A 25294-nucleotide genomic window follows, 5' to 3' on the forward strand; every position below is an offset into this window, starting at 1 on the left:
AGCCATTTCGATCTACGGTGTCCACAGATCGATTTATAATCTAAAATGTGGGTCGGAACCAGTACCAGAACCGCGCAGGTCCCCTAACCTGAAGGGGACTTTACATCTAAGTGGTTAATGCTTTATTGTACAGTCCAGTATAACGCTCTATGACTGCATCTATAAAGTCCTATGAATGTTTATAAGGCAATACAACACTTCACAAGAAGCCCCTTCAACTAAAGTGTTACCGGACTATTATAGCCTCCCAGTAGGTCAATGGCAGCTATACAGGCCAGCAAAGCCCAGTACAGACTAGTAAAACAAGGGTTGTGTTTATTTGACACTAAAAGAAACAAACTGACTGAAACAAGGAGGGACTATACTACCTAGACATTTTCCATTGCGTTCCCTAAGACTGGGGTTTACAAACGTTTTCACTCAGGCCCCCCTTCCATGCAGAAGGCACATTTCAGTTGAAGGCATTCAGTTGTACAACTGACTAGGTACCCCCTTTCCCTTTCATTTCCAGCATTGGGGAACATCCGGGGGCCTCCCTGTGCACGCCATGTCTATGGCACAAGCACTGATCATGACATCAACTGTTCACACCCTTCTTGTTGGTGGAGAGAATGTTGCAGGTTAAAGCTCATTTCCTGCAATTCTACACATTTTGTCACGGGGTGAAAAGAACATTTTGCAGTTTTAAAGCAAATTTTCTTGCAATTCTATACATTTCGCCATGTCTAATGTGTATTCATGTGATATTTGAGAGACACGAACATTACTACAAAATCTACGGGCTAAAAAACATTAGCTGACATGAGCTAGTTTCTGACAAGTTATAAATAGCTCTCTAAGGTCTGAAATGACTGACAGGACAAGAGGAACTGATGATGTAATACCTAATATAGAAATGACACCTTGTGCATTCTACTATTACAACTTCCAAGAGTAAGTTTAAAGCCGGACTGAGTTCCTTAATTTAAAAAAAATATATGTTTGGGAACCACTACCCTAAGGAACCCAAGTGATTGACAGGGGATTGACTTCTAACCTCTGATAGCGAACCACCCTGGCCAGAAGGAGTTGCAAGGTTCCACTGTAGCGACGGAACATGCTCACAGAGCTCAGCATGTTGTGAACCAGCAACACCTCCGACTCAGAACGCTCCTCTGGGCACTTCCGCATAATCTCCACCAGCAGGACAGGGATCCGGTCCTGGAATGTTCCAGACATAACGCTCACACACGTATACAAGCACACATACGCTCACACACATTCACACATAGCATTCACACTCAGACAGAGACGCACACCTACGCTCACACACATACACACACAGCTTTCACGCACACAGACACACACACACCTACGCCCACACACATACACACACACACCTATGCTCACACACATACGCACACAGCTTTCACACACGCACGCACACAGACACACACACACCTACGCTCACACACATAGCATTCACTCTCAGACAGAGACGCACACACACACACCTACGCTCACACACATACACACCTAGCTTTCACTCACATAGACAGAGACAAAGACACACACACCAAGGAGAACAGCGTTCCTTCCAGTCATAAGCACAGTATGGTCATACCCAGCATAGGTCTTCTAAATCCATACGGTATCGTTACCTCTTTCACTTTGAAGTGGTTCAGGTCAAACACCAGACTTTTACCCTGCAGGAACAGAAATCATTGTTGACTTTCCAGTCTTTCTGGATATAAAAACTGTAGCTTCTGTCTCAATCTCCCATCAAGACCGCTACATAAACCTGGTGGCCCGTTAGTCCAGCAAAACACAGCGCCTTATCACTTCCCCTTAACAGTAGCACTCTCCTACACACACACGACGCACCGTTCCACCGGCCGGCTGGTTGGTGATGGTCTCCCGGAAGTTGAACTCCATGAATTGGCGATAGTTGGAACGGGACATGAAGTAGCGGCAGAAGCGAGTCATCAGGATGACGCTGCGCACCGCCCACTTAAAGCCCAGCTTGCCCCGGCATGGAGCAGTCTGCACCGGGGACGAAAATAACATCTCCGCTGCCTGCTGGAAATGTAAAACCGCCGATGACTGGAGAAGGGAGCGAATAGAGAGGTCAATACATGGACTGGCTAGAGGAGGGAGACAGAGAGGTCAATACATGGACTGGCTAGAGGAGGGAGACAGAGAGGTCAATACATGGACTGGCTAGAGGAGGGAGACAGAGAGGTCAATACATGGACTGGCTAGAGGAGGGAGACAGAGAGGTCAAATACATGGACTGGCTAGAGGAGGGAGACAGAGAGCTCAATACATGGACTGGCAAGAGGAGGGAGACAGAGAAATCAATACATGGACTGGCTAGAGGAGGGAGACAGAGAGGTCAAATACATGGACTGGCTAGAGGAGGGAGACGGAGAGGTCAAATAAATGGACTGGCTAGAGGAGGGAGACGGAGAGGTCAATACATGGACTGGCTAGAGGAGGGAGACAGAGAGGTCAAATACATGGACTGGCTAGAGGAGGGAGACAGAGAGGTCAATACATGGACTGGCTAGAGGAGGGAGACAGAGAGGTCAAATACATGGACTGGCTAGAGGAGGGAGACAGAGAGGTCAATACATGGACTGGCTAGAGGAGGGAGACAGAGAGGTCAAATACATGGACTGGCTAGAGGAGGGAGACAGGGAGGTCAAATACATGGACTGGCTAGAGGAGGGAGACAGAGAGGTCAAATACATGGACTGGCTAGAGGAGGGAGACAGAGAGGTCAATACATGGACTGGCTAGAGGAGGGAGACAGAGAGGTCAATACATGGACTGGCTAGAGGAGGGAGACAGAGAGGTCAATACATGGACTGGCTAGAGGAGGGAGAGAGGTCAATACATGGACTAGCCAGTCTCCCTCCCTCTGTCTCCCTCCCTCACTCTGTTCTTCCCTCCCTTCTCTAGTCATCAGAGGAGGGAGAGTGAGGTCATGAGGTAAGGTCATTGGCATTGTCCCTACATCTTCTCCTAAACACCCATGGTCAGAGGACACAGGTTGGACTGAACTATGAACTAGAGTGGCATACATAACAGTACATGCCGTTGATAAGGGGGGAGGGGTTTATGTGGCCAGAAGGCCTAAACGTGAACTAAGAGAGCCTATGGAGAGCCGTTACCATAGAAATACAACTAAGATGGTATAATAATAATGGCTGACAGTTTGTGCTTGCAGTCTCTAACAAATATTCCTATCTAGCTTTCTATATCTATGCACATTACCACATCCTTGAGGTCCATCTTGGCCTCCTTCGCAGCTGCTGGAAACAGAATGAGATGCTGATCAAATGAACCAATAGCCCTCACCAGGACAAAATGATAGACATACCGGTGGTGGGTATGTTTCTAAGCCACAGCATTTTTGTAGTGACTAAGATGTAAATTAAGAAACAATGTGGTTTTACCTTTCTCCACTTTCTCTCCTGTCTCCATTGTCCAATGGTGTCAGGTGTTAGTTGTTTATTTTTGAGATATGGACTCCACCCACTAGAGAGGTTCCTCTGTGACATCACAGGGTGTATTTTATCACAGCGTCTCAGCCAGGACAGTCGTTGTGGAGGTGTCTTCTGAATCCCCCAGGAGAAAGGCCAAGTCCCCCCCAGTGGTATACCTACCCCAGGTTGACAACCACAGCGCTAGTCCATATTTTAGGCATAGACTCTTCAGTGATGTAGCTATGAGTGGGTAGAAGTCAAACCTAACCACTGACACAGGGTCAGATATTTGTTCATCCCCCTAAAGGTTAAGTGGATGTGGGGTAGGATAATCTGATCTTAGATCTGTGGTTGGGGGAACTTCTACCTCAAGCAATTGCAGTCCTAAACACATTATTGCCAAAAAGCACCAATCCCAATGTCAACCTGACCTAACCCTTCAATAACCCCTTATACAGCTTTCTGCTTATTTAGGCTTTAACAGAGATGTCAGAAAGACCATACAGAACTTCCAAAGGCAAGAAAAAAAGGTCCGTTGTTTTAGAAAAATTGATAATGAATATATTTATAACACTTCTATAAGGCTCATACAGCTATAACATGTTTGATATGCACTGATACATACAATGTCTCTCATACACATAATTATCAATCACAGAATAAAACACACAAATGTATCATAAACAGTTCACAGATTTCATTAAAACGATACAATTGAGGATCCTCCCATACGTTTATTATGACTCGGAGGACGTGTATAGGGTAGTGCATCTCAAACCACAGTAGTGGTAGTGTTATAGTTCTTATTTGATCCCAGGGATTTCACTGGTTGTACAGGGGAGGGATAGCAGCCTGGTCAATCAGACGGACTGCTGAGCTCACGTTTAGTTTCACTTCGGGAATGTGAGCTATCGCGAGATCAGGCTGGTTTCACAAGACAAGAGGGATAACCATAGAACTTCCACTAACACACTAGCTATTCTCGTACCGTCTCTGCTCACACACTTGTGATTTAACACTTATACCCTCTCCAACTCCATAACATATCATTATCTATTATCTTCCTCTTCAAACCCTGACACATTATTATCTATGCCCTTTCACAGTCTAATAGCCTAAAATAGTTCACATTACTGTTCGTAGTACGATCCATATGAGTCCAGTGATAGGTCTTTAAACGGGCATAGGGGGTGTGTCCTCACTGTCCTGCAACGTCATTGGTTGTCATTGTCGTTGACCGGCAGCCACACCCATGGCACAGAGATCCTCATTGGATGGTCCAGGCAGAGCAGCTTCAATAATCCCGCCCTCCTATTCCAGCAGCTGGCCTATCTAAGGGGAAATGGCTCAGTTCTGCCTCCAGGACAAGACTCAAGACAATAAACATCCACCTGCAGAACCTTATTTGAGTTCCAAAACAAACATAGGAAAGCATAGAAAACTTGTAGAAAGGCTCAGAGTGGTAGGTAGGACAGGTCCAATCAGAGCACAGTAGAAAGGCTCAGAGTGGTGGGTAGGACAGGTCCAATCAGAGCACAGTAGAAAGGCTCAGAGTGGTGGGTAGGACAGGTTCAATCAGAGCACAGTAGAAAGGCTCAGAGTGGTGGGTAGGACAGGTTCAATCAGAGCACAGTAGAAAGGCTCAGAGTGGTGGGTAGGACAGGTCCAATCAGAGCACAGTAGAAAGGTTCAGAGTGGTAGGTAGGACAGGTCCAATCAGAGCACAGTAGAAAGGCTCAGAGTGGTGTGTAGGACAGGTCCAATCAGAGCACAGTAGAAAGGCTCAGAGTGGTGGGTAGGACAGGTCCAATCAGAGCACAGTAGAAAGGTTTGGGTTCGCTGTTTTTTTTATCGTTATGATTGTCTTGAGTTAGGCTTGGTTGTCAGGTTTTGGGATGTGGGGGGCAGAGGTGGAAGGGGGCAGGGAGGAGGGTTAGGAGAAGTCCCACACCTCCTCTGTGGAGTGAGCGATGGAGGAGGTGGGGGGGTGGCAGGACGGGGAAGGGGAGCAGGACACAGGGGGGTCATCGGGGCTGGAAACTCCAAGGGGCACCGCGGGGTACATGAGACTGAGGAAGGAGTCCCGGGTATGATGCCTTTTCACCTGTCATACAGTCCACAGAAAAATACATGAATACGAAGTCAGCCACACCGTGCCACAGAATGCAATCCAGTCCAAAACAGAGCATTTTGATGATGATGAGACCTACCTGTTTGAAGAAGGCATGGGTCAACAGTGTAGAAGCAGAGGGTCTATGGAACACCAAAACAGGACAAAGTCACACCATGCCTTAATGTCCCACAACACTGTCATATCTAGCAGTCACACCGTGCCTTAATGTCTCACGACACTGTCATATCTAGCAGTCACACCGTGCCTTAATGTCTCACAACACTGTCATATCTAGCAGTCACACCGTGCCTTAATGTCTCACAACACTGTCATATCTAGCAGTCACACCGTGCCTTAATGTCCCACAACACTGTCATATCTAGCAGTCACACCGTGCCTTAATGTCCCACAACACTGTCATATCTAGCAGTCACACCGTGCCTTAATGTCCCACAACACTGTCATATCTAGCAGTCACAACGTGCCTTAATGTCCCACAACACTGTCATATCTAGCAGTCACACCGTGCCTTAATGTCTCACAACACTGTCATATCTAGCAGTCACACCGTGCCTTAATGTCCCACAACACTGTCATATCTAGCAGCACTGGGAATCTCACATATTACACGCCTTTCAAAAATGACAGAAATTCAGACAGAACACAAGAACATTTAAAATTGTTCCTTGAATGAAAGAACCGACTTCAAACGGAGGTACCAGAGCCCCTGTATAACGTCTGCTGCTCCTGTGTATAACGTCTGCTGCCCCTGTGTGTGTGTCTCACCTGCATTCGGTGTGTGTGTTGTTGTGTGTGTGCTTGTGTTCGGTGTGTGTGTTGTTGTGTGTGCGTTGCGTTCGGTGTGTGTGTTGTTGTGTGTGTGCTTGCGTTCGGTGTGTGTGTTGTTGTGTGTGTGCGTTGCGTTCGGTGTGTGTGTTGTTGTGTGTGTGCGTTGCGTTCGGTGTGTGTGTTGTTGTGTGTGCGTTGCGTTCGGTGTGTGTGTTGTTGTGTGTGTGCTTGCGTTCGGTGTGTGTGTTGTTGTGTGTGCGTTGCGTTCGGTGTGTGTGTTGTTGTGTGTGTGCTTGTGCTCGGTGTGTGTGTTGTTGTGTATGTGTTGCGTTCGGTGTGTGTGTTGTTGTGTATGTGTTGCATTCGGTGTGTGTGTTGTTGTGTGTGTGCGTTGCGTTCGGTGTGTGTGTTGTTGTGTATGTGTTGCGTTCGGTGTGTGTGTTGTTGTGTGTGTGCGTTGCGTTCGGTGTGTGTGTTGTTGTGTATGTGTTGCGTTCGGTGTGTCTGCACAGGTGTATGTCTCACCTGCAGTCGGGCTGCTGTTGCAGACACAGCTGGACCAGGTTGTGCAGGGTGACCGAGTGGTTCTTGGGGGCGGGGCTCTGAGGTCTCTCGGCGGTGGCGGTGCGGGTCAGGCTGCCCGTGGCAACACTCTCCCCGATGCCAGAGTCCACCCCGGAGCGGGACACCTTCAGCCCCCTCAGCTCCCCGAGGGGGGAGGGGGCCACGTCCAGCAGGCAGCAGTGGGACCCACGCAGCTTCTGGAGCAGCATCTGGAGGGAGAGACACAGACATATAGACACAGTCACACAGAGGGAGAGAGATGGAGAAAAAACGAGACTCTCATAGACTGAACTATGTTTTGTAATGTATGAGAACAGCCCTAGCGTATGGCATTATGCCGTATTAATGTAAGGCCCCAGTACCTGTGTAGGGGGCATGTCCTGGAAAGGCACCCTGCCACTGACCAGCTCACAGACTACTATCCCCAGACTGTAGATGTCTGACTTCACCCCATAGCCATGCAGGTCCTGTCGTAGCAGCTCTGGGCTGAGCCAGGGTAGCAGGGCGGGGCTGTGGTGGGGCATGTCGAACACAGTCCTCACCTTCTTCCCATCCCGCATCATACTGTAAACACTGTGCAGCCCCGAGAGGTAGACACGGCCCTCCCCAGACAGCAGGATGTGACTGGCCTTCACTCCCCTGAGAGGAAGAGGAGATGAGCGTTCACTCTCGCCAAATCTTCAGGCTTCTACACAACTACAGTCAACTAACTATTGATGATGCATGAGGTTGTTTTTACCAGCTCAGATCAACTGTCCCTGGCACATTCTACATGTTGAGAGCAACTCCGAGCAACTATGTCCACCTGAGACAGCAAACTAGGCTGATTCTTTCAACAAATCAAATGAAATGTTATTGGTCACAAGCGCCGAATACAACAGGTGTAGACTTTGCCGTGAAGTGCTTACTCACGGGCCCTAGAAGCATTTGCTAAATAGGAAACACATAGTAACACAATAGCGAGGCTGTAAACAAGGAGTACAGGTACCATCTAACAGTTGGATTGGCTGTAGTTGGACAGAAGTGTATCGGTGTTGCTTCCGCCCCTCTCCTCGCCCCAACCTGGGCTCCAACCAGGGACCCTCTGAACACATCAGCAAGTTGCCACCAGCAACTTTCCTCCCTCACCTGTGCACGTAGCCCATGAGGTGCAGGTATTGCAGAGCCTTCAGGACTCCGTGGAGGAGGTAAGCGATCAGGGACTCACTCATCCCGTCAGGGAAGAAGGTCCTCAGCAGGCTATCTGCCGAACCTGGGACAGACAGAGAGACACATCGGTAACCATGGTTCCAAATAGTTCGTAATGTTTCTTACAAACATAGGCATTTTTTACCATGTCATTTCTGTACCATAAAAAATCAAGTTCAACCAACTTATCGCTGAGAGAAGGAGCATGGATGAAGAGAGATGGGGGGAGTAAGTGTGGGAGAGGGATGGTGAGAGGAAAGGAGTGTTAGAAGATGCATGCAGTAGACTGACCGTAGCCCATGAGTGGTGTGAGGACCCAGAGCTGGCAGCAGGAGCTGAAGACCAGGCGAGAGGTCAGCAGGTTGGGGTGGCGGAAAAGCCTGGAGAGAAGAACCTCGTTCTGGGGACACAGCCAGGAAACACTGGGGTCACACAGCCAGGAAACACTGGGGTCACACAGCCAGGAAACATTGGTGTCACACAGCCAGGAAACACTTGGGTCACACAGACAGGAAACACTGGGGTCACACAGTCAGCCAGGTGGCTTGTCCCACTGCCAAGTGCCAACAATGTTATTATGAACAATGACCTAAATGGTCCCTGACCCTGGATCTAGAGAGTAAGAGCGAAGGTTTTTGTTCCAGCCCAATGCTAACTCATCTTATTCAAGTAATCGTCCGACTCAACTAACTACGAAATTGATTAGTTGAATCAGGTGTTTTGAATCAGTTGTGGCTGGAACAAAATATGTATCTTCTGACATGAACTTCAATGAAAAGACAAGGTGGGTCGTATCTGTAGGACCTTTAAAACAGTACCGCACCATCAACTGTAGCAGCTCATCCTCAGTACACTCATCCAGGTTGGTGTTCTTGACTGCCACCAGCTGGCGGGAGGGGGTGTGGCGCGCCATGCGCACCTGGCTCAGGTTGTTGAAGCCTTTCCCTGTGAACACGGTTTGGTAATAAATATTAAGACATGTAGAAACACGTTCAACTCTGAAAATGCTTCATTCTCAGGTACTGTGTGGTTAGTATGGTCTTCAATAATCCAGGGAGATTTGTGAACTAATATTTTGAATTGGCCAGTTTATTCAACAGCTGTGCCAAAAGGTAATAGACTATGTGTAACAGAAAATGTCCACAATACAAACGCTTTATACTCGGGCTATGTGTAGTATGGGACTTGGTCAGTGAAATTGTAAACAATGCTTTTGGATGAGCTTTCTATTCAACAGTAACATGCTAAAAGGAAATATGCTTTGTATTTGTCAGAGGAGATATTACTCTGCAGGCAACAACTACGTAGTGAAAGGACTTGTCTTTCTGGGTTGTAGTGATGAGTTGATTTGTGACCAATGGTATGCTCACCCAGCTCTGACAGCAGCTGGTAGTGGGCGGAGTTAGCAGAGAGCGCTGTGATGTCATCGCTGCCTGCACCACCCCAGGTGAAAGTGCATTCTGAGACGTCGGAGCTCTGTGAAGAATCAAACACACACGTACTCACACACAACCCTGAAATGTATCAGCAGCATATTTCATTAGATCACAGAACATGTAGTAACAACATGGTAATAGTATGAAACATGTTGTAGCTGGTTACAATAATAACCTTCTTTACCTAGATGAGGGATAGTTCACCCAAAGGAACTGTTTTTCTTACCCTGAAGGCAATCTACAAATACAGTCTACAAGTACTTTAGTATAGCATGGTATGTTAAACTAACATGAAATGGGCCCATTTAGCAGAGAGGAGGAAGCAGAATGAGGGTGAGTGAATGTTGCCTTTGAGCCTGAAGAGGTCAAAGTACTTTGGTGGTGTGGTGATGACCAACCAGTGGCTGCCACAGGGGGGCCCTGTGGTGTTAAGCCTCACAGGGTAATGCTGGGGTGGGGGTAGTTTCACTGGGGCCGGTGTTGGGGGGAGGGAGAGGCTGTAAAGTACTTTGTGTTAAGGGGTCAGGGCCGAGCACAGACCTTTCAGGGGGCCGATGCTTAAACTAATTCATACCTCAAAATTCAGAACATACCACTGCCTTTGTAGCGAACCGTTTTATTTGTTTTAGCATAGACCTATTTATTTCTGCAACAACATACTCAATCATCACAAAATGAAAGCTAGTTAGTTACAGTGCCTCCTAAAGACGTGGGGAAAAGGAGGGCTATCAGCTGATCATTCATGTTGATGATTGATGTACATCTGCTAGTTAGTGAGCAAGATTTGTTTTTATTGATTGTGATTTATCTTAAACGCTCTTAAATATTAACTTCATGATATGAAACTCATCATCCTCTAACTCAAGAGATGTGGCTGGCTGGCTATTGGCTTGTGTGGATATTTTAGTATCACCTGGTGGTTAACTAGAGTCTTAATCTCATGACTCTGGATCAGAAGGTTGTGAGGTGGACACTCGTGTTTTATTTTAACCCTATCCAAACCTTAACCCTTACCTTAACCAATCAGAATGAGTGTCTAACCTTAACCCTTACCTTAACCATTCAGAATGAGTGTCTAACCTTAACCCTTAGCTTAACCAATCAGAATGAGTGTCTAACCTTAACCCTTAGCTTAACCAATCAGAATGAGTGTCTAACCTTAACCCTTAGCTTAACCAATCAGAATGAGTGTCTAACTGTTACCCTTAGCTTAACCATTCAGAATGAGTGCCTAAACAATGTTTTAACCCGATCCAAAACCTTAACCCTTAATCTTCTAAATTTGACGTTTTGAGCAATTTCGAAATGTGATGTTTGGAGAAATAGAACGATACCTAGAATGAGGAGTCAACCCAAAAAGCGTAAAAAGCACTTTGAAATGTGTCGTTTGGAACAACTTCGAAATGTGTCGTTTGGAACAACTTCGAAATGTGTCGTTTGGAACAACTTCGAAATGTGTCGTTTGGAACAACTTCGAAATGTGTCGTTTGGAACAACTTCGAAATGTGACGTTTAGATAAATGTAAATAAACATCTGATTCTGCAGTGAGACTGTGAGATCTTGTTGCGAGCCTAGACTACCTGTGATGCTGCTGCCAACTGAGGAAGGGATGGAGTCGGGTCGGGGGGAGGGTCGTTGATGCAGCCGCTCCTCTCTCTGTGCTCTGTGTATCAGCCAATGTAACAGTGTTCCTTCTGTCCCTCTCCTCGCCCCTACCTGGCCTCGAACCAGGGGTAACAGTGTTCCTTCCGTCCCTCTCCTCGCCCCTACCTGGCCTCGAACCAGGGGTAACAGTGTTCCTTCCGTCCCTCTCCTCGCCCCTACCTGGCCTCGAACCAGGGGTAACAGTATTCCTTCCGTCCCTCTCCTCGCCCCTACCTGGCCTCGAACCAGGGGTAACAGTGTTCCTTCCGTCCCTCTCCTCGCCCCTACCTGGCCTCGAACCAGGGGTAACAGTGTTCCTTCCGTCCCTCTCCTCGCCCCTACCTGGCCTCGAACCAGGGGTAACAGTGTTCCTTCCGTCCCTCTCCTCGCCCCTACCTGGCCTCGAACCAGGGGTAACAGTGTTCCTTCCGTCCCTCTCCTCGCCCCTACCTGGCCTCGAACCAGGGGTAACAGTGTTCCTTCTGTCCCTCTCCTCGCCCCTACCTGGCCTCGAACCAGGGGTAACAGTGTTCCTTCCATCCCTCTCCTCGTCCCTACCTGGCCTCGAACCAGAGACCCTCTGCACCCATCGAAAACAGTCACCCTCAAAGCAACGTTACCCATCGCTCCACAAAAGCCTTGCAGAGCAAGGGAAACAATTACTCCAAGGTCTCAGAGCGAGTGATGTCACAGATTGAAGCGCTATTAGTGCACACCCCGCTAACTAGCTAGCCATTTCACACCGGTTACACCATCTAGACTGATTATTGATGATGATGTAACTCAAGGGTTAATCAAATGTTATACTGCTGTGGCAACACTGTTGAAATGATAAACTAGGTAGCTAGCTACACACACTAGACTGGTGGCCGCATCTCATGCATGTTTGGATACCGGGCATGTGCAATCTCAGTACATGGCAGACTGGGGAAAAAGGCGCAACTGGGCAAGCGCAAGATCTGTACAGGGCTGACCAACAGGAGCAACCAACAGGGCTGACCAACAGGAGCAACCAACAGGGCTGACCAACAGGAGCAACCAACAGGGCTGACCAACAGAGCTGACCAACAGGGCTATCCAACAGGGCTGACCAACAGAGCTAACCAACAGGGCTGACCAACAGAGCTGACCAACAGGAGCAACCAAAAGGAGCAACCAACAGGAGCAACCAACAGGGCTGACCAACAGGGCTGACCAACAGAGCTGACCAACAGGGCTATCCAACAGGGCTGACCAACAGGGCTAACCAACAGGAGCAACCAACAGGGATGACCAACAGGAGCAACCAACAGGGCTGACCAACAGGAGCAACCAACAGGGCTGACCAACAGGGCTGACCAACAGGAGCGACCAACAGGGCTGACCAACAGGAGCAACCAACAGGGCTGACCAACAGAGCTGACCAACAGGGCTATCCAACAGGGCTGACCAACAGAGCTAACCAACAGGGCTGACCAACAGAGCTGACCAACAGGGCTAACCAACAGGGCTGAACAACAGGAGCAACCAACAGGGCTAACCAACAGGGCTGACCAACAGAGCTGACCAACAGGGCTAACCAACAGGGCTGACCAACAGGAGCAACCAACAGGGATGACCAACAGGAGCAACCAACAGGGCTGACCAACAGAGCTGACCAACAGGGCTGACCAACAGGGCTGACCAACAGAGCTAACCAACAGGGCTGACCAACAGACATGACCAACAGGGCTAACCAACAGGGCTGACCAACAGAGCTGACCAACAGGGCTAACCAACAGGGCTGACCAACAGGAGCAACCAACAGGGCTGACCAACAGGAGCAACCAACAGGTCTGATCAACAGGAGCAACCAACAGGTCTGATCAACAGGAGCAACCAACAGACAACATCACGACAACTTGTGGGCAATTGGTTCAGAACAACAATGACCAAAACTTTTACAAAAAAAATTATATATACACCACCACACAAAAGGGCACTTGGCGAGTGGGAGGGCAAAGTGCTGGGCACAGGTTGACTCCCATCTGTGCACATGCCTGGGCGGGATGCTGTGGCAGTTAGCTCCAGGGTGAGCTGACACAGCAGCTATGAAAAAGGCTTGCTGCTGTGCTATACAGCATGAATAGCTTTGGTTCACTTATAGGCTATGTAATGTTCTAGTGATCTGGTCAGTGGCTGGCAGCCCTATTATGTGGTAGGTTACATGCAGCTCTACCATCACATAGACAGGACCCGGAACTGTCCTAAGTTGTCCTAGTGGTCCTTTCTGACCTCTGACCTGATAGAATAGAACTGGGCTGACCACACCATAAAGACAAGGCCGGGTGGGCTTCAGTGCTCCGATTGGATGCTAACAGAGTGGACACAGCACTGTACTGACCAGGTATTGGTGGCTGACGTCCTCATACTGGTCCTCTATGCTGATTGGCTGGACCTGAGTGGGGGAGATGCAGGAGCAGTCCTGGGGAAGAGGGGAGGAGGGAGGAGGGGGTGAGACATGCTCCCGGAGGAGAGGAGAATAGAGGAGAGGAGTGAGACGGTCCAATAGGGAAGGAGGGAGGAGAGGACAGGCATGCCGTCATGCCCTTATAAGGAGATAAGGAGGGACTTAGGAGGACAACACTGAAGAGATACTTTTGGAGCATCAAGGTTGGAGCCAATGTGGAAAACAACAGTGTTTGTGGAGGAAGACATGCAGTGCATGTCCATGAAGTGACTGCTACTTTAGAAAGAGACAGTTGATGACAGGGTTAGCAGCAGATTGGTACCCATGATATAACCTACAGGGAAAGGTAATGGCAATATGCATGGTTAATGAGATGGGTCTTATGAATGAACCCTGATAAAGAGTTCTACGATTGGAGCATGGCCAGATCAATGCGCTATGAGAGAGAAACACTGCACACCTGGAGGAGACGCTGGCTCATTAGATCATCATCATCATCATCATCATCAACAACCTCTTTAGATAAATCAGTGTCATGATCGGCTAAACATCAAAGCCATGCTGATTAGAATAAATATCCCTTACCAAGAAAGACATGGAGTTCTCTTTGTGGGGGTTAGTGCTTCACGCGATGGCATTTATCCGCTCCACGACCACAGCACGCGCTGTACAATGAGAGCGATGGAGAGAGAGAGGGGGAGGGAGAGAGAGAGAGAGAATGAGCAAGAGGAGAAATACATGGTAACATGAGAGACTTAGTTAGGATTCAACCTGAGAGACAGCCTCCCCCATGGGGCGTCTGTATGTCCATACAGTTTACCTGGCTGTACTCTGCCGGGTTCAGATTCCACTGCGTTGGCATCTGGCTTCATCACTTCATGCAAAACACTGCTCCACGTTCTTGAAAAACATCACACAAAATGATTGATGATTAAATAAGCAATACTAGCCCCTGCAGGGATTTTGTGCTGAACGCATGCTGTTGTAAAAAAATACATTTTCACGAAGGTATCAAAATGTCTCGACAAAAATAACTATGCCAGTCGGTGACCACAAAATACTGAGATTAAAACACGCATTACGTGACTGTTTGGTGCGCAATAGCCCGATTCACATCGGTATTCGTTACATTTTCGTGATACAGAATCATTGTAGCCACATCTGAATGTAAGCATCTGAAATGCATGTGGTCCATCGCTTTGGCTGTAGCTAAGTGCCTCGATGGATATTTTCTCCCCGTCTCTCCTGCCAAAGCATGAATGGGAAGGGGACTTTGAGGACAGTGCGTCGTCGTGTCCCATTCTATGAGCGCGCGAACTGATGATGAGTCCTTGGTCCCTGACCGTTATTGTTCTTTATAGGTCGTCGCTGTCATCTACCCACCACTGTGAAAGCTGTAAGTCTTTAACAACCCCATATAGTGACAGTTCTTGCCTGTTGTTGTTGGGGAATTATTTAGCTTTTAACCGATATTCTATTGTATTCTATTCCAGTCTATTCTGTTCTATTCTAGCTATTTTATTATAATCTACTGACAGACACCCTACTAGGGGGGGAAATGGTTGAATCAACGTTGTTTCCACGTCATAAAATAATAATATGTAATGGCGTTGAATCAGCGTGGGAAAATGATTGGATGTGCCAAAAGTCATCAACATAAGGCCATTTCGTATTTTTTAAATCAGATGATGTGGTGACATTGTTGTTGATTTCCCGTTGATTTCACGTTAGTTGACAACTCAACAAAATGTAAATCAAAACGACGTTGAACTGATGTCTGTGTCCAGTGGAACGGGCCCAACACTGTAGCAGAGAAAGAGGTTGTCCTCTCTGATTGTAACCTACACATGTTTAGTACATGTTTTCATATAACCACGTAAAAAAAAATTGCCCATAATTAACATAATCACATAATTTGTGGATGCAGGATTGCATGTGACTGCAATGAGTTTACTCACACTGAAAATCAGTTTATGAAATCTTCATGCCCAATCATAACAAAATCAGGCTGGGTTTTTTAACCAACTTACTCTTGCTCTGAATGCGAAACAAACTTGAACAAACCAAGCATGACATGAGGAAGCTTACAACTCGAAACTTAAACATTTATAACTTGGCAAAGTTAAGATTTATGACAACGCAAAATATGACGTAATGTACAAGTTGTGCGTACAGACACTGTTTTGACTGAAGATAATAAAATATTTTCAAGATGTAATGGAATGAAATAGAAACAAATTGCGATGCGTTATACACACTGTTAAAACAAATGTATATTGTTGAGAGTATGAAGTTTGAAACTTATAGTTAATGGCAACAACATACTTCACCTATGTTGTTGCTCTCCTCTCAGATGATTTGACGTAATGACGTAGATACTAAACTTGCGAGAACCTGATAAAAGTTTGGATATTATTGTTATTCATTTCATTTTCATCTGTGAACCGCACTGATTTATACCAGTACCTTTTTGATATTTTTTCCCTAATTCGTAGTACATTTGAGTTAGAATTCCATGTATCTTAAATTGATTTTAAATATGAATTAACAAAATAGATAACAAATAACAAACCTCAATGTATTTAGTGTAGGACTTTTATTTAGAAACACCACTCAATAAATATTGTCGCGTAATTTATACGTCACTCATTTCATCCGCGCGCTATTTCATGACGTAGTGCAACTATTAGCACCAACAGTCTGCCTGCTAATTTTCCCCCTAATATCTACTGTTGCCATTGTTTGAGATTTAGGATTGATGGGACTACATGTGCTCTGGGATTTGTCTAAGGTGTTTAAAATACATCGAAAGGTAGGTTGATGTTAATTTATATTACAAGAAAATCCGGATCATGAAATCCTTGCCAAAGGCCGGATGGAAATCACGGATGTGCCACAGAACTACCTAGCTCTGCAATGTTCATCATACTATTCATCATCACAATCCCCCCCAAAAACAAATCTCAGTCTTTTCAGAACGAAATCGTGAGATTATCATTTTAACGGGCGAAAACATACTTTTTGCGATTGTCGGTTTGGTTTATTATTATGAAACAAGTCCTTGCACTATCCTCTTGTCGAATTGTTCCATTGGTAGCGAGATCAAGGATTATTTTTGCACTTGTCACTTCTGCTCATCGCAGTTTATATTTAAATCCATATACTACGCCGTTGTTTTTATTATTACCCGCAATCAGCGAGATGTTTTGTTGATGTTTATGACGAACACTCCACGGTGGTTACACTGTATCCCGCGAACACATAATAGTATTCTTACTGTTGATAAAGTAACAATGTAGCTATCAATGTTTGACATTGCCACATGCTGACTGTTGTAGATCCCAAAGTCCAGAAGACTATATTCGAATTCCCTGTTTAGGATAATTTAAGTGTAATGACTTGGGAATTAAACATTTTAGCTAATATCTAAACTTTACATCCAATCTTGTACTTGTTGGAATCAAGTAGAGTATATTTCCACCAATCATTGGTTAAATTTGATTTCTGAACATGTTAATGCACAAATTCTAGACCGAATGACAATTAGCTACTTTCTTCCCTCCTAGATGTGAATGTTTCTAACTTTTTTTGATTTTCCAAGTAAAAATAAGAGTACAGTTTCAAGTAAATAAGACATTTCTCCTCAGGATGAGTGTGGTTATGGACAGTTGTTCCACTAACTACTCAGCAGACCATCCCAGAGCCGTTGTTATGTGTGCCTGGTGTTCAGACAATCTGGTATTACATGGTCCTCTTGCCCCCTCCTGACACCCAAACAGTCATGTGCAGAAGAGAGTCCGTTAGATGGGGCCTAGCTAATTGGAGATTGTTTCTAGGGAATCACACAGAGGAAGAGAGTTGTAGGAACTCCTTTCACTCTACTGAGCCAAGCTGTACTGCGCTGGCCAGGTTATGCAACCCTCATAGTTGCTAGAAAGGACACGGTTCGGCTCGTCACGATAGTATGAAAACAGTAACAGTAGTATGAAAACAGTAAAAGTGGGTGAGAGAGAAAGAGAGGGTTGGGGCAGAGCAGGTGGTCCACTGCAGATGAGACCTTAGTCCGGCACCTGTACACAAGATTAGATAACCTCCCTTTCTCCTCTCTATTCCTTCATAACTACAGGAAGTGGAAAGGATGGCAACAGTCTCCACCATGCTGCGTTGATCTGTCAAGCCCTTGTAGACAGTCTCCACCATGCTGCTTTGACCTGTCAAGCCCTTGTAGACAGTCTCCACCATGCTGCGTTGATCTGTCAAGCCCTTGTAGACAGTCTCCACCATGCTGCGTTGATCTGTCAAGCCCTTGTAGACAGTCTCCACCATGCTGCGTTGATCTGTCAAGCCCTTGTAGACAGTCTCCACCATGCTGCGTTGATCTGTCAAGCCCTTGTAGACAGTCTCCACCATGCTGCGTTGATCTGTCAAGCCCTTGAGACAGTCTCCACCATGCTGCGTTGATCTGTCAAGCCCTTGTAGATCAGCGGTAGGGAATGACAGGAGACGAGGAAGGGAAGCCATTGGGAAAGCCATCTCTTGGGAAATGCCTCTCATGACCTTTCACCTTATCAGAGAAGGGGGGTGCGGGGCTACGCTCTGATTCTCTTCGCCTCTCCCAGACGTGTTTACTTGTTCACTGTCCCTCAGTTGTTAAAGGTATTGATTTCTTTGTGGTAACATGAGGTAGATGGGCTAGAATGAGATCACAGCTTGAAGAGAAGGATATAGGCTAGACAAGGCTAGAGAATCTTCCTGCAGTCAGGGAGAAGGAACGAAAGAAAGAAATATAAACCCATGTCTCAGTTAGCTACCTTGTCTCTTGTGTGTAGAGTAGACCAGTGACAGCATGTGGTGCAGTGTACTGTCAACTCCAATTTGGTTTGCCTTGCCCAAGGATGGATATGTCACTGAAACAAGGCCTGCTGCACTACTGTGGGTAAGGATGGATGTATCTGATGCTAAGTCCAATTCAAAAGGTTGCTATAAACATACTTCATCTCAAAGCAGGACTTCTGGGTCTTATTTACTGGGAAACGGCAAGAGGGCCAAAACGGGGAGGGACTTACAGTACCTGTACCTGACTTTGTCCAATAAGAAATGCATGTTTTCGTTTTCCATTGCAAAATGTTTTGATACGGTGTGCACTAATGAATAGGACCCTGGTTGGTGTATGGAACATCGAGGCTATTTTGCTACTAGTCATATGTAGTTGACTCGTAAGCACAGTTCCTATGACTATCACCCCTGATATTGGAAATAGAGTGAAAACGAGAAGGAATTGAAAGATGAATGTCACTGTGACGATTCCCCTGAGGATGAGTACACTGCAGCAGTGATATTTTGGGGGTTCGTGAGGAGGACAGAGTTATCTTATGTAAGGAGTCTGAGCTGCTATTTAGCTGAGGTATACAATCTCTTCTCTCTCTCGCTCTCTCGTGTGTGTGTGTGTGTGTGTGTGTGTGTGTTTCACATGCAGAGGGATACTCAGTCTCTCTCTTTCACATGCAGAGATTTTATATCATCTTAGAAGGCACTGCACTAGCCCTGACCCAGGATGAAAGTCTTGGATACGCTCGCACCCGACACAACACACTCAGACAGAGACCCCTACTCTATTTTCACCTTTTTATTTTTATTTTACCTTTATTTAACCAGGTAGGCAAGTTGAGAACAAGTTCTCATTTACAATTGCGACCTGGCAACCTTGAAATGTTGTAGACAGCACTAGCTCTACACTAGCCTAGCCTTGACCCGGGACCAACACACCACACATGTACGACCCACACTGGTCACTCGGTGCCTTAACTCTGCCTCCAACTCCATAACACAGTCAGAAGCCTTTGCCTTTAAGACTGTGCTTGGCTTCTCGTGGGAAGCCGCCCCTTTATAAGAACTCCCATCCTGTCTTGTGTCATCCCTTTAACATTGGAAAGTGTCTCGGTGTCAAACAACAGGAAGGGGCTTCCCCCCCACCCCCTCTCTAATGCTATGTGGCACATTTCTGTCTGCAGCTTGCCTGTCCTTATAATAGGACTGTGATTGACATTTTAGCTGCTGGAGGAGACTAGGAGTAGTCTCTATAGACTAGTGGTTTCACTAGAGCCCGGAGGAGGCTAGGAGTGGTCTCTATAGACGAGTGTTTTCACTAGAGCCTGGAGGAGGCTAGGAGTGGTCTCTATAGACGAGTTTTCACTAGAGCCTGGAGGAGGCTAGGAGTGGTCTCTATAGACTAGTGTTTTCACTAGAGCCTGGAGGAGGCTAGGAGTGGTCTCTATAGACTAGTGTTTTCACTAGAGCCTGGAGGAAGCTAGGAGTGGTCTCTATAGACTAGTGTTTTCACTAGAGCATGGAGGAGACTAGGAGTGGTCTCTATAGACTAGTGTTTTCAGTAGGGCTTTAGCTGCTAGTCAGTATGACTCACTCAGACACTAAATGGTTAAGACCTCCAACAGCAGAATCAGCTGGAGGAGACTAGGAGTAGTCTCTATAGACTAGTGTTTTCACTAGGGCCCGGAGGAGGCTAGGAGTGGACTCTATAGACTAGTGTTTTCACTAGAGCCTGGAGGAGGCTAGGAGTGGTCTCTATAGACGAGTGTTTTCACCAGAGCCTGGAGGAGGCTGGGAGTGGCCTCTATAGACTAGTGTTTTCACTAGGGCCTGGAGGAGGCTAGGAGTGGTCTCTATAGACAAGTGTTTTCACTAGGGCCTGGAGGAGGCTAGGAGTGGTCTCTATAGACGAGTGTTTTCACCAGAGCCTGGAGGAGACTAGGGGTGGTCTCTATAGACTAGTGTTTTCACTAGAGCCTGGAGGAGGCTAGGAGTGGTCTCTATAGACGAGTGTTTTCACTAGAGCCTGGAGGAGGCTAGGAGTGGTCTCTATAGACAAGTGTTTTCACTAGAGCCTGGAGGAGGCTAGGAGTGGTCTCTATAGACTAGTGTTTTCACTAGAGCCTGGAGGAGGCTAGGAGTGGTCTCTATAGACGAGTGTTTTCACTAGAGCCTGGAGGAGGCTAGGAGTGGTCTCTATAGACAAGTGTTTTCACTAGAGCCTGGAGGAGGCTAGGAGTGGTCTCTATAGACTAGTGTTTTCACTAGAGCCTGGAGGAGGCTAGGAGTGGTCTCTATAGACTAGTGTTTTCACTAGAGCCTGGAGGAGACTAGGAGTGGTCTCTATAGACTTGTGTTTTCAGCAGGGCTCTAGCTGCTAGTCAGTATGTCTCACTCAGACACTAAATGGTTAAGACCTCCAACAGCAGAATCAGCTGGAGGAGACTAGGAGTAGTCTCTATAGACTAGTGTTTTCACTAGGGCCCGGAGGAGGCTAGGAGTGGTCTCTATAGACTAGTGTTTTCACTAGAGCCTGGAGGAGGCTAGGAGTGGTCTCTATAGACGAGTGTTTTCACTAGAGCCTGGAGGAGGCTAGGAGTGGTCTCTATAGACGAGTGTTTTCACTAGAGCCTGGAGGAGGCTAGGAGTGGTCTCTATAGACTAGTGTTTTCACTAGAGCCTGGAGGAGGCTAGGAGTGGTCTCTATAGACTAGTGTTTTCACTAGAGCCTGGAGGAAGCTAGGAGTGGTCTCTATAGACTAGTGTTTTCACTAGAGCATGGAGGAGACTAGGAGTGGTCTCTATAGACTTGTGTTTTCAGCAGGGCTCTAGCTGCTAGTCAGTATGTCTCACTCAGACACTAAATGGTTAAGACCTCCACCAGCAGAATCAGCTGGAGGAGACTAGGAGTAGTCTCTATAGACTAGTGTTTTCACTAGGGCCCGGAGGAGACTAGGAGTGGTCTCTATAGACTAGTGTTTACACTAGGGCCTGGAGGAGACTAGGAGTAGTCTCTATAGACTAGTGTTTTCACTAGGGCCCGGAAGAGACTAGGAGTGGTCTCTATAGACTTGTGTTTTCAGCAGGGATTTAGCTGCTAGTCAGTATGACTCACTCAGACACTAAATGGTTAAGACCTCCAACAGCAGAATCAGCTGGAGGAATGTTTCTGTCCTAAGTGTTCAAATGTCAGAGAGGGAGTGAGATGGAGAAATGACAAGGAAGGATAGAAGGGGGGGGGGGGCTAGAGGAGGAGAAGAAGCTACAGCTCAATTTGTTTGTGGGTAACACTGAACATTTTTACAATAGCCTAGATTTTTGCCGTCTATGTTCTTATTGGACATGCTAACATGCACTGAGTGGACAAAACATTAAGAACACCTCTTTCATTGACAGACTGACCAGGTGAATCCAGGTGAAAGCTATATGATCCCTTATTGATGTCACCTGTTAAATCTACTACAATCACTAAAATATTTAAGTGCCTTTTAATAGGGTATGGTAGTAGGTGCCAGGTGCACCGATTTGTGTCAAGAACTGCAATTCTGTCTGGGTTTTTCACACTCAACAGTTTAAAAAAAAAACATGTATTTCGCCAATTCCTCCTTTGGCCGCCTTTCCTTCCAGTTCTCTGCTGCCAATGACTGGAACGAATTGCAAAATCACTGAAGCTGGAGACTCACATCTCCCTCACTAACTTTAAGCACCAACTGTCAGAGCAGCTCACAGATCACTGCACCTGTACATATACCATCTGTAAATAGCCCATCCAACTACCTCATCCCCATACTGTTATTTATTTATCTTGCTCCTTTGCACCCCAGTATTTCTACTTACACATTCATCTTCTGCACATCTATCACTCCAGTGTTTAATTGCTAAATTGTAATTATTTTGCCACTATGGCCTATTTATTGCCTTACCTCCCTTGTCTTACCTCCTTTGCACTCACTGTATATAGACTTTTCTATTGTGTTATTGACTGTATGTTTATTTCATGTGTAACTGTTGTTTGTGTCGCTTTGCTTTATCTTGGCCAGGTCTCAGTTGTAAATGAGAACTTGTTCTGAGGGCAGAAGGAGGTGCAACTTGATATTAGGAAGGTCTTCCTAATCTTTGGTATACGCAGTGTAGCCTATTCAAATATATATATATAGAGTGCCTTGCGAAAGTATTCGGCCCCCTTGAACTTTGCGACCTTTTGCCACATTTCAGACTTCAAACATAAAGATATAAAACTCTATTTTTTTGTGAAGAATCAACAACAAGTGGGACACAATCATGAAGTGGAACAACATTTATTGGATATTTCAAACTTTTTTTAACAAATCAAAAACTGAAAAATTGGGCGTGCAAAATTGTTCAGCCCCCTTAAGTTAATACTTTGTAGCGCCACCTTTTGCTGCGATTACAGCTGTAAGTCACTTGGGGTATGTCTCTATCAGTTTTGCACATCGAGAGACTGAAATTTTTTCCCATTCCTCCTTGCAAAACAGCTCGAGCTCAGTGAGGTTGGATGGAGAGCATTTGTGAACAGCAGTTTTCAGTTCTTTCCACAGATTCTCGATTGGATTCAGGTCTGGACTTTGACTTGGCCATTCTAACACCTGGATATGTTTATTTTTGAACCATTCCATTGTAGATTTTGCTTTATGTTTTGGATCATTGTCTTGTTGGAAGACAAATCTCCGTCCCAGTCTCAGGTCTTTTGCAGACTCCATCAGGTTTTCTTCCAGAATGGTCCTGTATTTAGCTCCATCCATCTTCCCATTAATTTTAACCATCTTCCCTGTCCCCGCTGAAGAAAAGCAGGCCCAAACCATGATGCTGCCACCACCATGTTTGACAGTGGGGATGGTGTGTTCAGGGTGATGAGCTGTGTTGCTTTTACGCCAAACATAACGTTTTGCATTGTTGCCAAAAAGTTCCATTTTGGTTTCATCTGACCAGAGCACCTTCTTCCACATGTTTGGTGTGTCTCCCAGGTGGCTTGTGGCAAACTTTAAACGACACTTTTTATGGATATCTTTAAGAAATGGCTTTCTTCTTGCCACTCTTCCATAAAGGCCAGATTTGTGCAATATACGACTGATTGTTGTCCTATGGACAGAGTCTCCCACCTCAGCTGTAGATCTCTGCAGTTCATCCAGAGTGATCATGGGTCTCTTGGCTGCATCTCTGATCAGTCTTCTCCTTGTATGAGCTGAAAGTTTAGAGGGACGTCCAGGTCTTGGTAGATTTGCAGTGGTCTGATACTCCTTCCATTTCAATATTATCGCTTGCACAGTGCTCCTTGGGATGTTTAAAGCTTGGGAAATCTTTTGTATCCAAATCCGGCTTTAAACTTCTTCACAACAGTATCTCGGACCTGCCTGGTGTGTTCCTTGTTCTTCATGATGCTCTCTGCGCTTTTAACGGACCTCTGAGACTATCACAGTGCAGGTGCATTTATACGGAGACTTGATTACACACAGGTGGATTGTATTTATCATCATTAGTCATTTAGGTCAACATTTGATCATTCAGAGATCCTCACTGAACTTCTGGAGAGAGTTTGCTGCACTGAAAGTAAAGGGGCTGAATAATTTTGCACGCCCAATTTTTCAGTTTTTGATTTGTTAAAGTTTGAAATATCCAATAAATGTCGTTCCACTTCATGATTGTGTCCCACTTGTTGTTGATTCTTCACAAAAAAATACAGTTTTTTATCTTTATGTTTGAAGCCTGAAATGTGGCAAAAGGTTGCAAAGTTCAAGGGGGCCGCTGTATGTGTGTGTGTGGGGGGGGGGGGGTGTTTTGTACTCAGTGTATTGCCTACCTACTAGTAGTACCTCCTGTTTCACTCTGTTCTAAAACCTTTCTCCCTACTGAACACTTCTCTGGTCTGTTTATCTCTATTCCAAAACGTTTCTCCCTACTGAACACTTCTCTGGTCTGCTTCTTTTGTTTCTGCTAAGGGTTAGGGTTCAGAGGCCAGTAGTGGAGACTGTGTGTTTGACACCACTGTCCTCCAGGCTCCTAGACGCCTCAGGAGGGGGCAGGATGTGATGTCACAGCGCCGCTCCCTTCTTCCTGTCCGGCGGTGTGTGTGAGAGAGGTGGAGGCTCCACCCAGACGAACAGGAGAGATGTTTGAGGTGAAACCCCGTGGCGTGGAGAAGAAGGGCGGAAGCACAGAGACTGGTGAGTGAAGAGGAAAGGGGAGAAGAGTGGAGGAGATACTGAGGAGAGAGGTAAACAGGAGGAGAGGGGGCAGTAGATACTGAGGAGAGAGAGGTAAACAGGAGGAGAGGGGGCAGTAGATACTGAGGAGAGAGAGGCAAACAGGAGGAGAGGGGGCAGTAGATACTGAGGAGAGGGGTAAACAGGAGGAGAGGGGGCAGTAGATACTGAGGAGAGAGGTAAACAGGAGGAGAGGAGACTGCAGGACAGGAGGGAGATGGCTGGAGGACAGGAGACTGCAGGATAGGGGGGAGATGGAGAGAGGACAAGAGACTGCAGGACAGGAGACTGCAGGATAGGGGGGAGATGGCTGGAGGACAGGAGACTGCAGGATAGGGGGGAGATGGAGAGAGGACAAGAGACTGCAGAACAGGAGAAGGGAGCCTTGCGTGCCTGACTGAGGAAAAACTGCAACCACACACCCTTCAAGGCCTGTTTGATGATGGTGTGTGTGCTATGTGTGTGTGTTTTCCTGTCTGTGTACACGGTTGTGAGGACTCAAGTCTCCTGCTATAGTTAGCCCAGCCCACTAAACCACATAACCACTGAACCGGAAGACATTGTGTTATGCACCGCCAGAGCCACGGGAACACACACACATTCATGACACACA

General features: G+C 46.5%; 3 protein-coding genes across 9 annotated transcripts in view; 1 reads left to right on the forward strand and 2 right to left on the reverse strand.

The window, feature by feature from the left end:
• Nucleotides 1–2220, reverse strand: part of LOC116364194 (cyclic nucleotide-binding domain-containing protein 2-like) — a 6849-nt gene extending 4629 nt beyond the window's left edge. Inside the window, exons 1-3 of one of the 3 annotated variants that reach the window (XM_031817424.1) lie at nt 1864–2220; nt 1641–1685; nt 1037–1200 (exon numbers count right to left, since the gene is read on the reverse strand). In XM_031817424.1, coding sequence (XP_031673284.1) covers nt 1037–1200; nt 1641–1685; nt 1864–2046 — 392 coding nt within the window. In that variant the 5' untranslated portion in view covers nt 2047–2220. Of the gene's footprint in view, nt 1–1036; nt 1201–1603 lie in introns of all 3 variants that reach the window. The other 2 variants (XM_031817426.1, XM_031817425.1) reach the window with 2 other exon arrangements.
• A 1799-nt stretch (nt 2221–4019) lies between these two features.
• Nucleotides 4020–16041, reverse strand: LOC109877899 (STE20 related adaptor beta). Of its 3 annotated transcripts, none has more exons than XM_031817421.1 (12): nt 15959–16041; nt 14454–14533; nt 14219–14298; nt 13568–13648; nt 9495–9600; nt 8948–9069; nt 8416–8524; nt 8065–8188; nt 7299–7575; nt 6898–7145; nt 5681–5723; nt 4020–5574 (listed from the first exon to the last, which is right to left on the reverse strand). In XM_031817421.1, the coding sequence occupies exons 3-12, from the start codon at nt 14228–14230 to the stop codon at nt 5404–5406; spliced, it is 1293 nt and encodes a 430-aa protein (XP_031673281.1). In that variant the 5' UTR covers nt 14231–14298; nt 14454–14533; nt 15959–16041; the 3' UTR covers nt 4020–5403. The 3 variants fall into 3 exon arrangements, with proteins under 3 accessions (XP_031673281.1, XP_031673283.1, XP_031673282.1); XM_031817423.1 differs by having other exon boundaries at nt 15964–16013; XM_031817422.1 differs by lacking the exon at nt 15959–16041 and having other exon boundaries at nt 14454–15912.
• A 252-nt stretch (nt 16042–16293) lies between these two features.
• Nucleotides 16294–25294, forward strand: part of LOC109876968 (trafficking kinesin-binding protein 2) — a 75327-nt gene continuing 66326 nt past the window's right edge. For all 3 annotated transcript variants that reach the window (XM_031817416.1, XM_031817415.1, XM_031817417.1), the window contains exons 1-2: nt 16294–16445; nt 24418–24642. The gene's annotated coding sequence lies outside the window, so the exon portion shown is untranslated. The remainder of the gene's footprint in view (nt 16446–24417; nt 24643–25294) is intronic.

Source organism: Oncorhynchus kisutch, unplaced genomic scaffold (genome assembly GCF_002021735.2).
Source record: "Oncorhynchus kisutch isolate 150728-3 unplaced genomic scaffold, Okis_V2 scaffold1020, whole genome shotgun sequence".
In the NCBI taxonomy this organism is placed as follows: Eukaryota; Metazoa; Chordata; class Actinopteri; order Salmoniformes; family Salmonidae; genus Oncorhynchus; species Oncorhynchus kisutch.

Bases quoted from the DNA above. Each gene is read 5' to 3' on its own strand.
- LOC109877899 (XM_031817421.1), bottom strand. The intron at 7,146-7,298 runs GTACTGGGGCCT...CTCTCCCTCCAG, and splicing joins AGGACATGCCCCCTACACAG to ATGCTGCTCCAGAAGCTGCG. The intron at 5,724-6,897 runs GTGAGACATACA...GGTGTTCCATAG, and splicing joins CAACAGCAGCCCGACTGCAG to ACCCTCTGCTTCTACACTGT.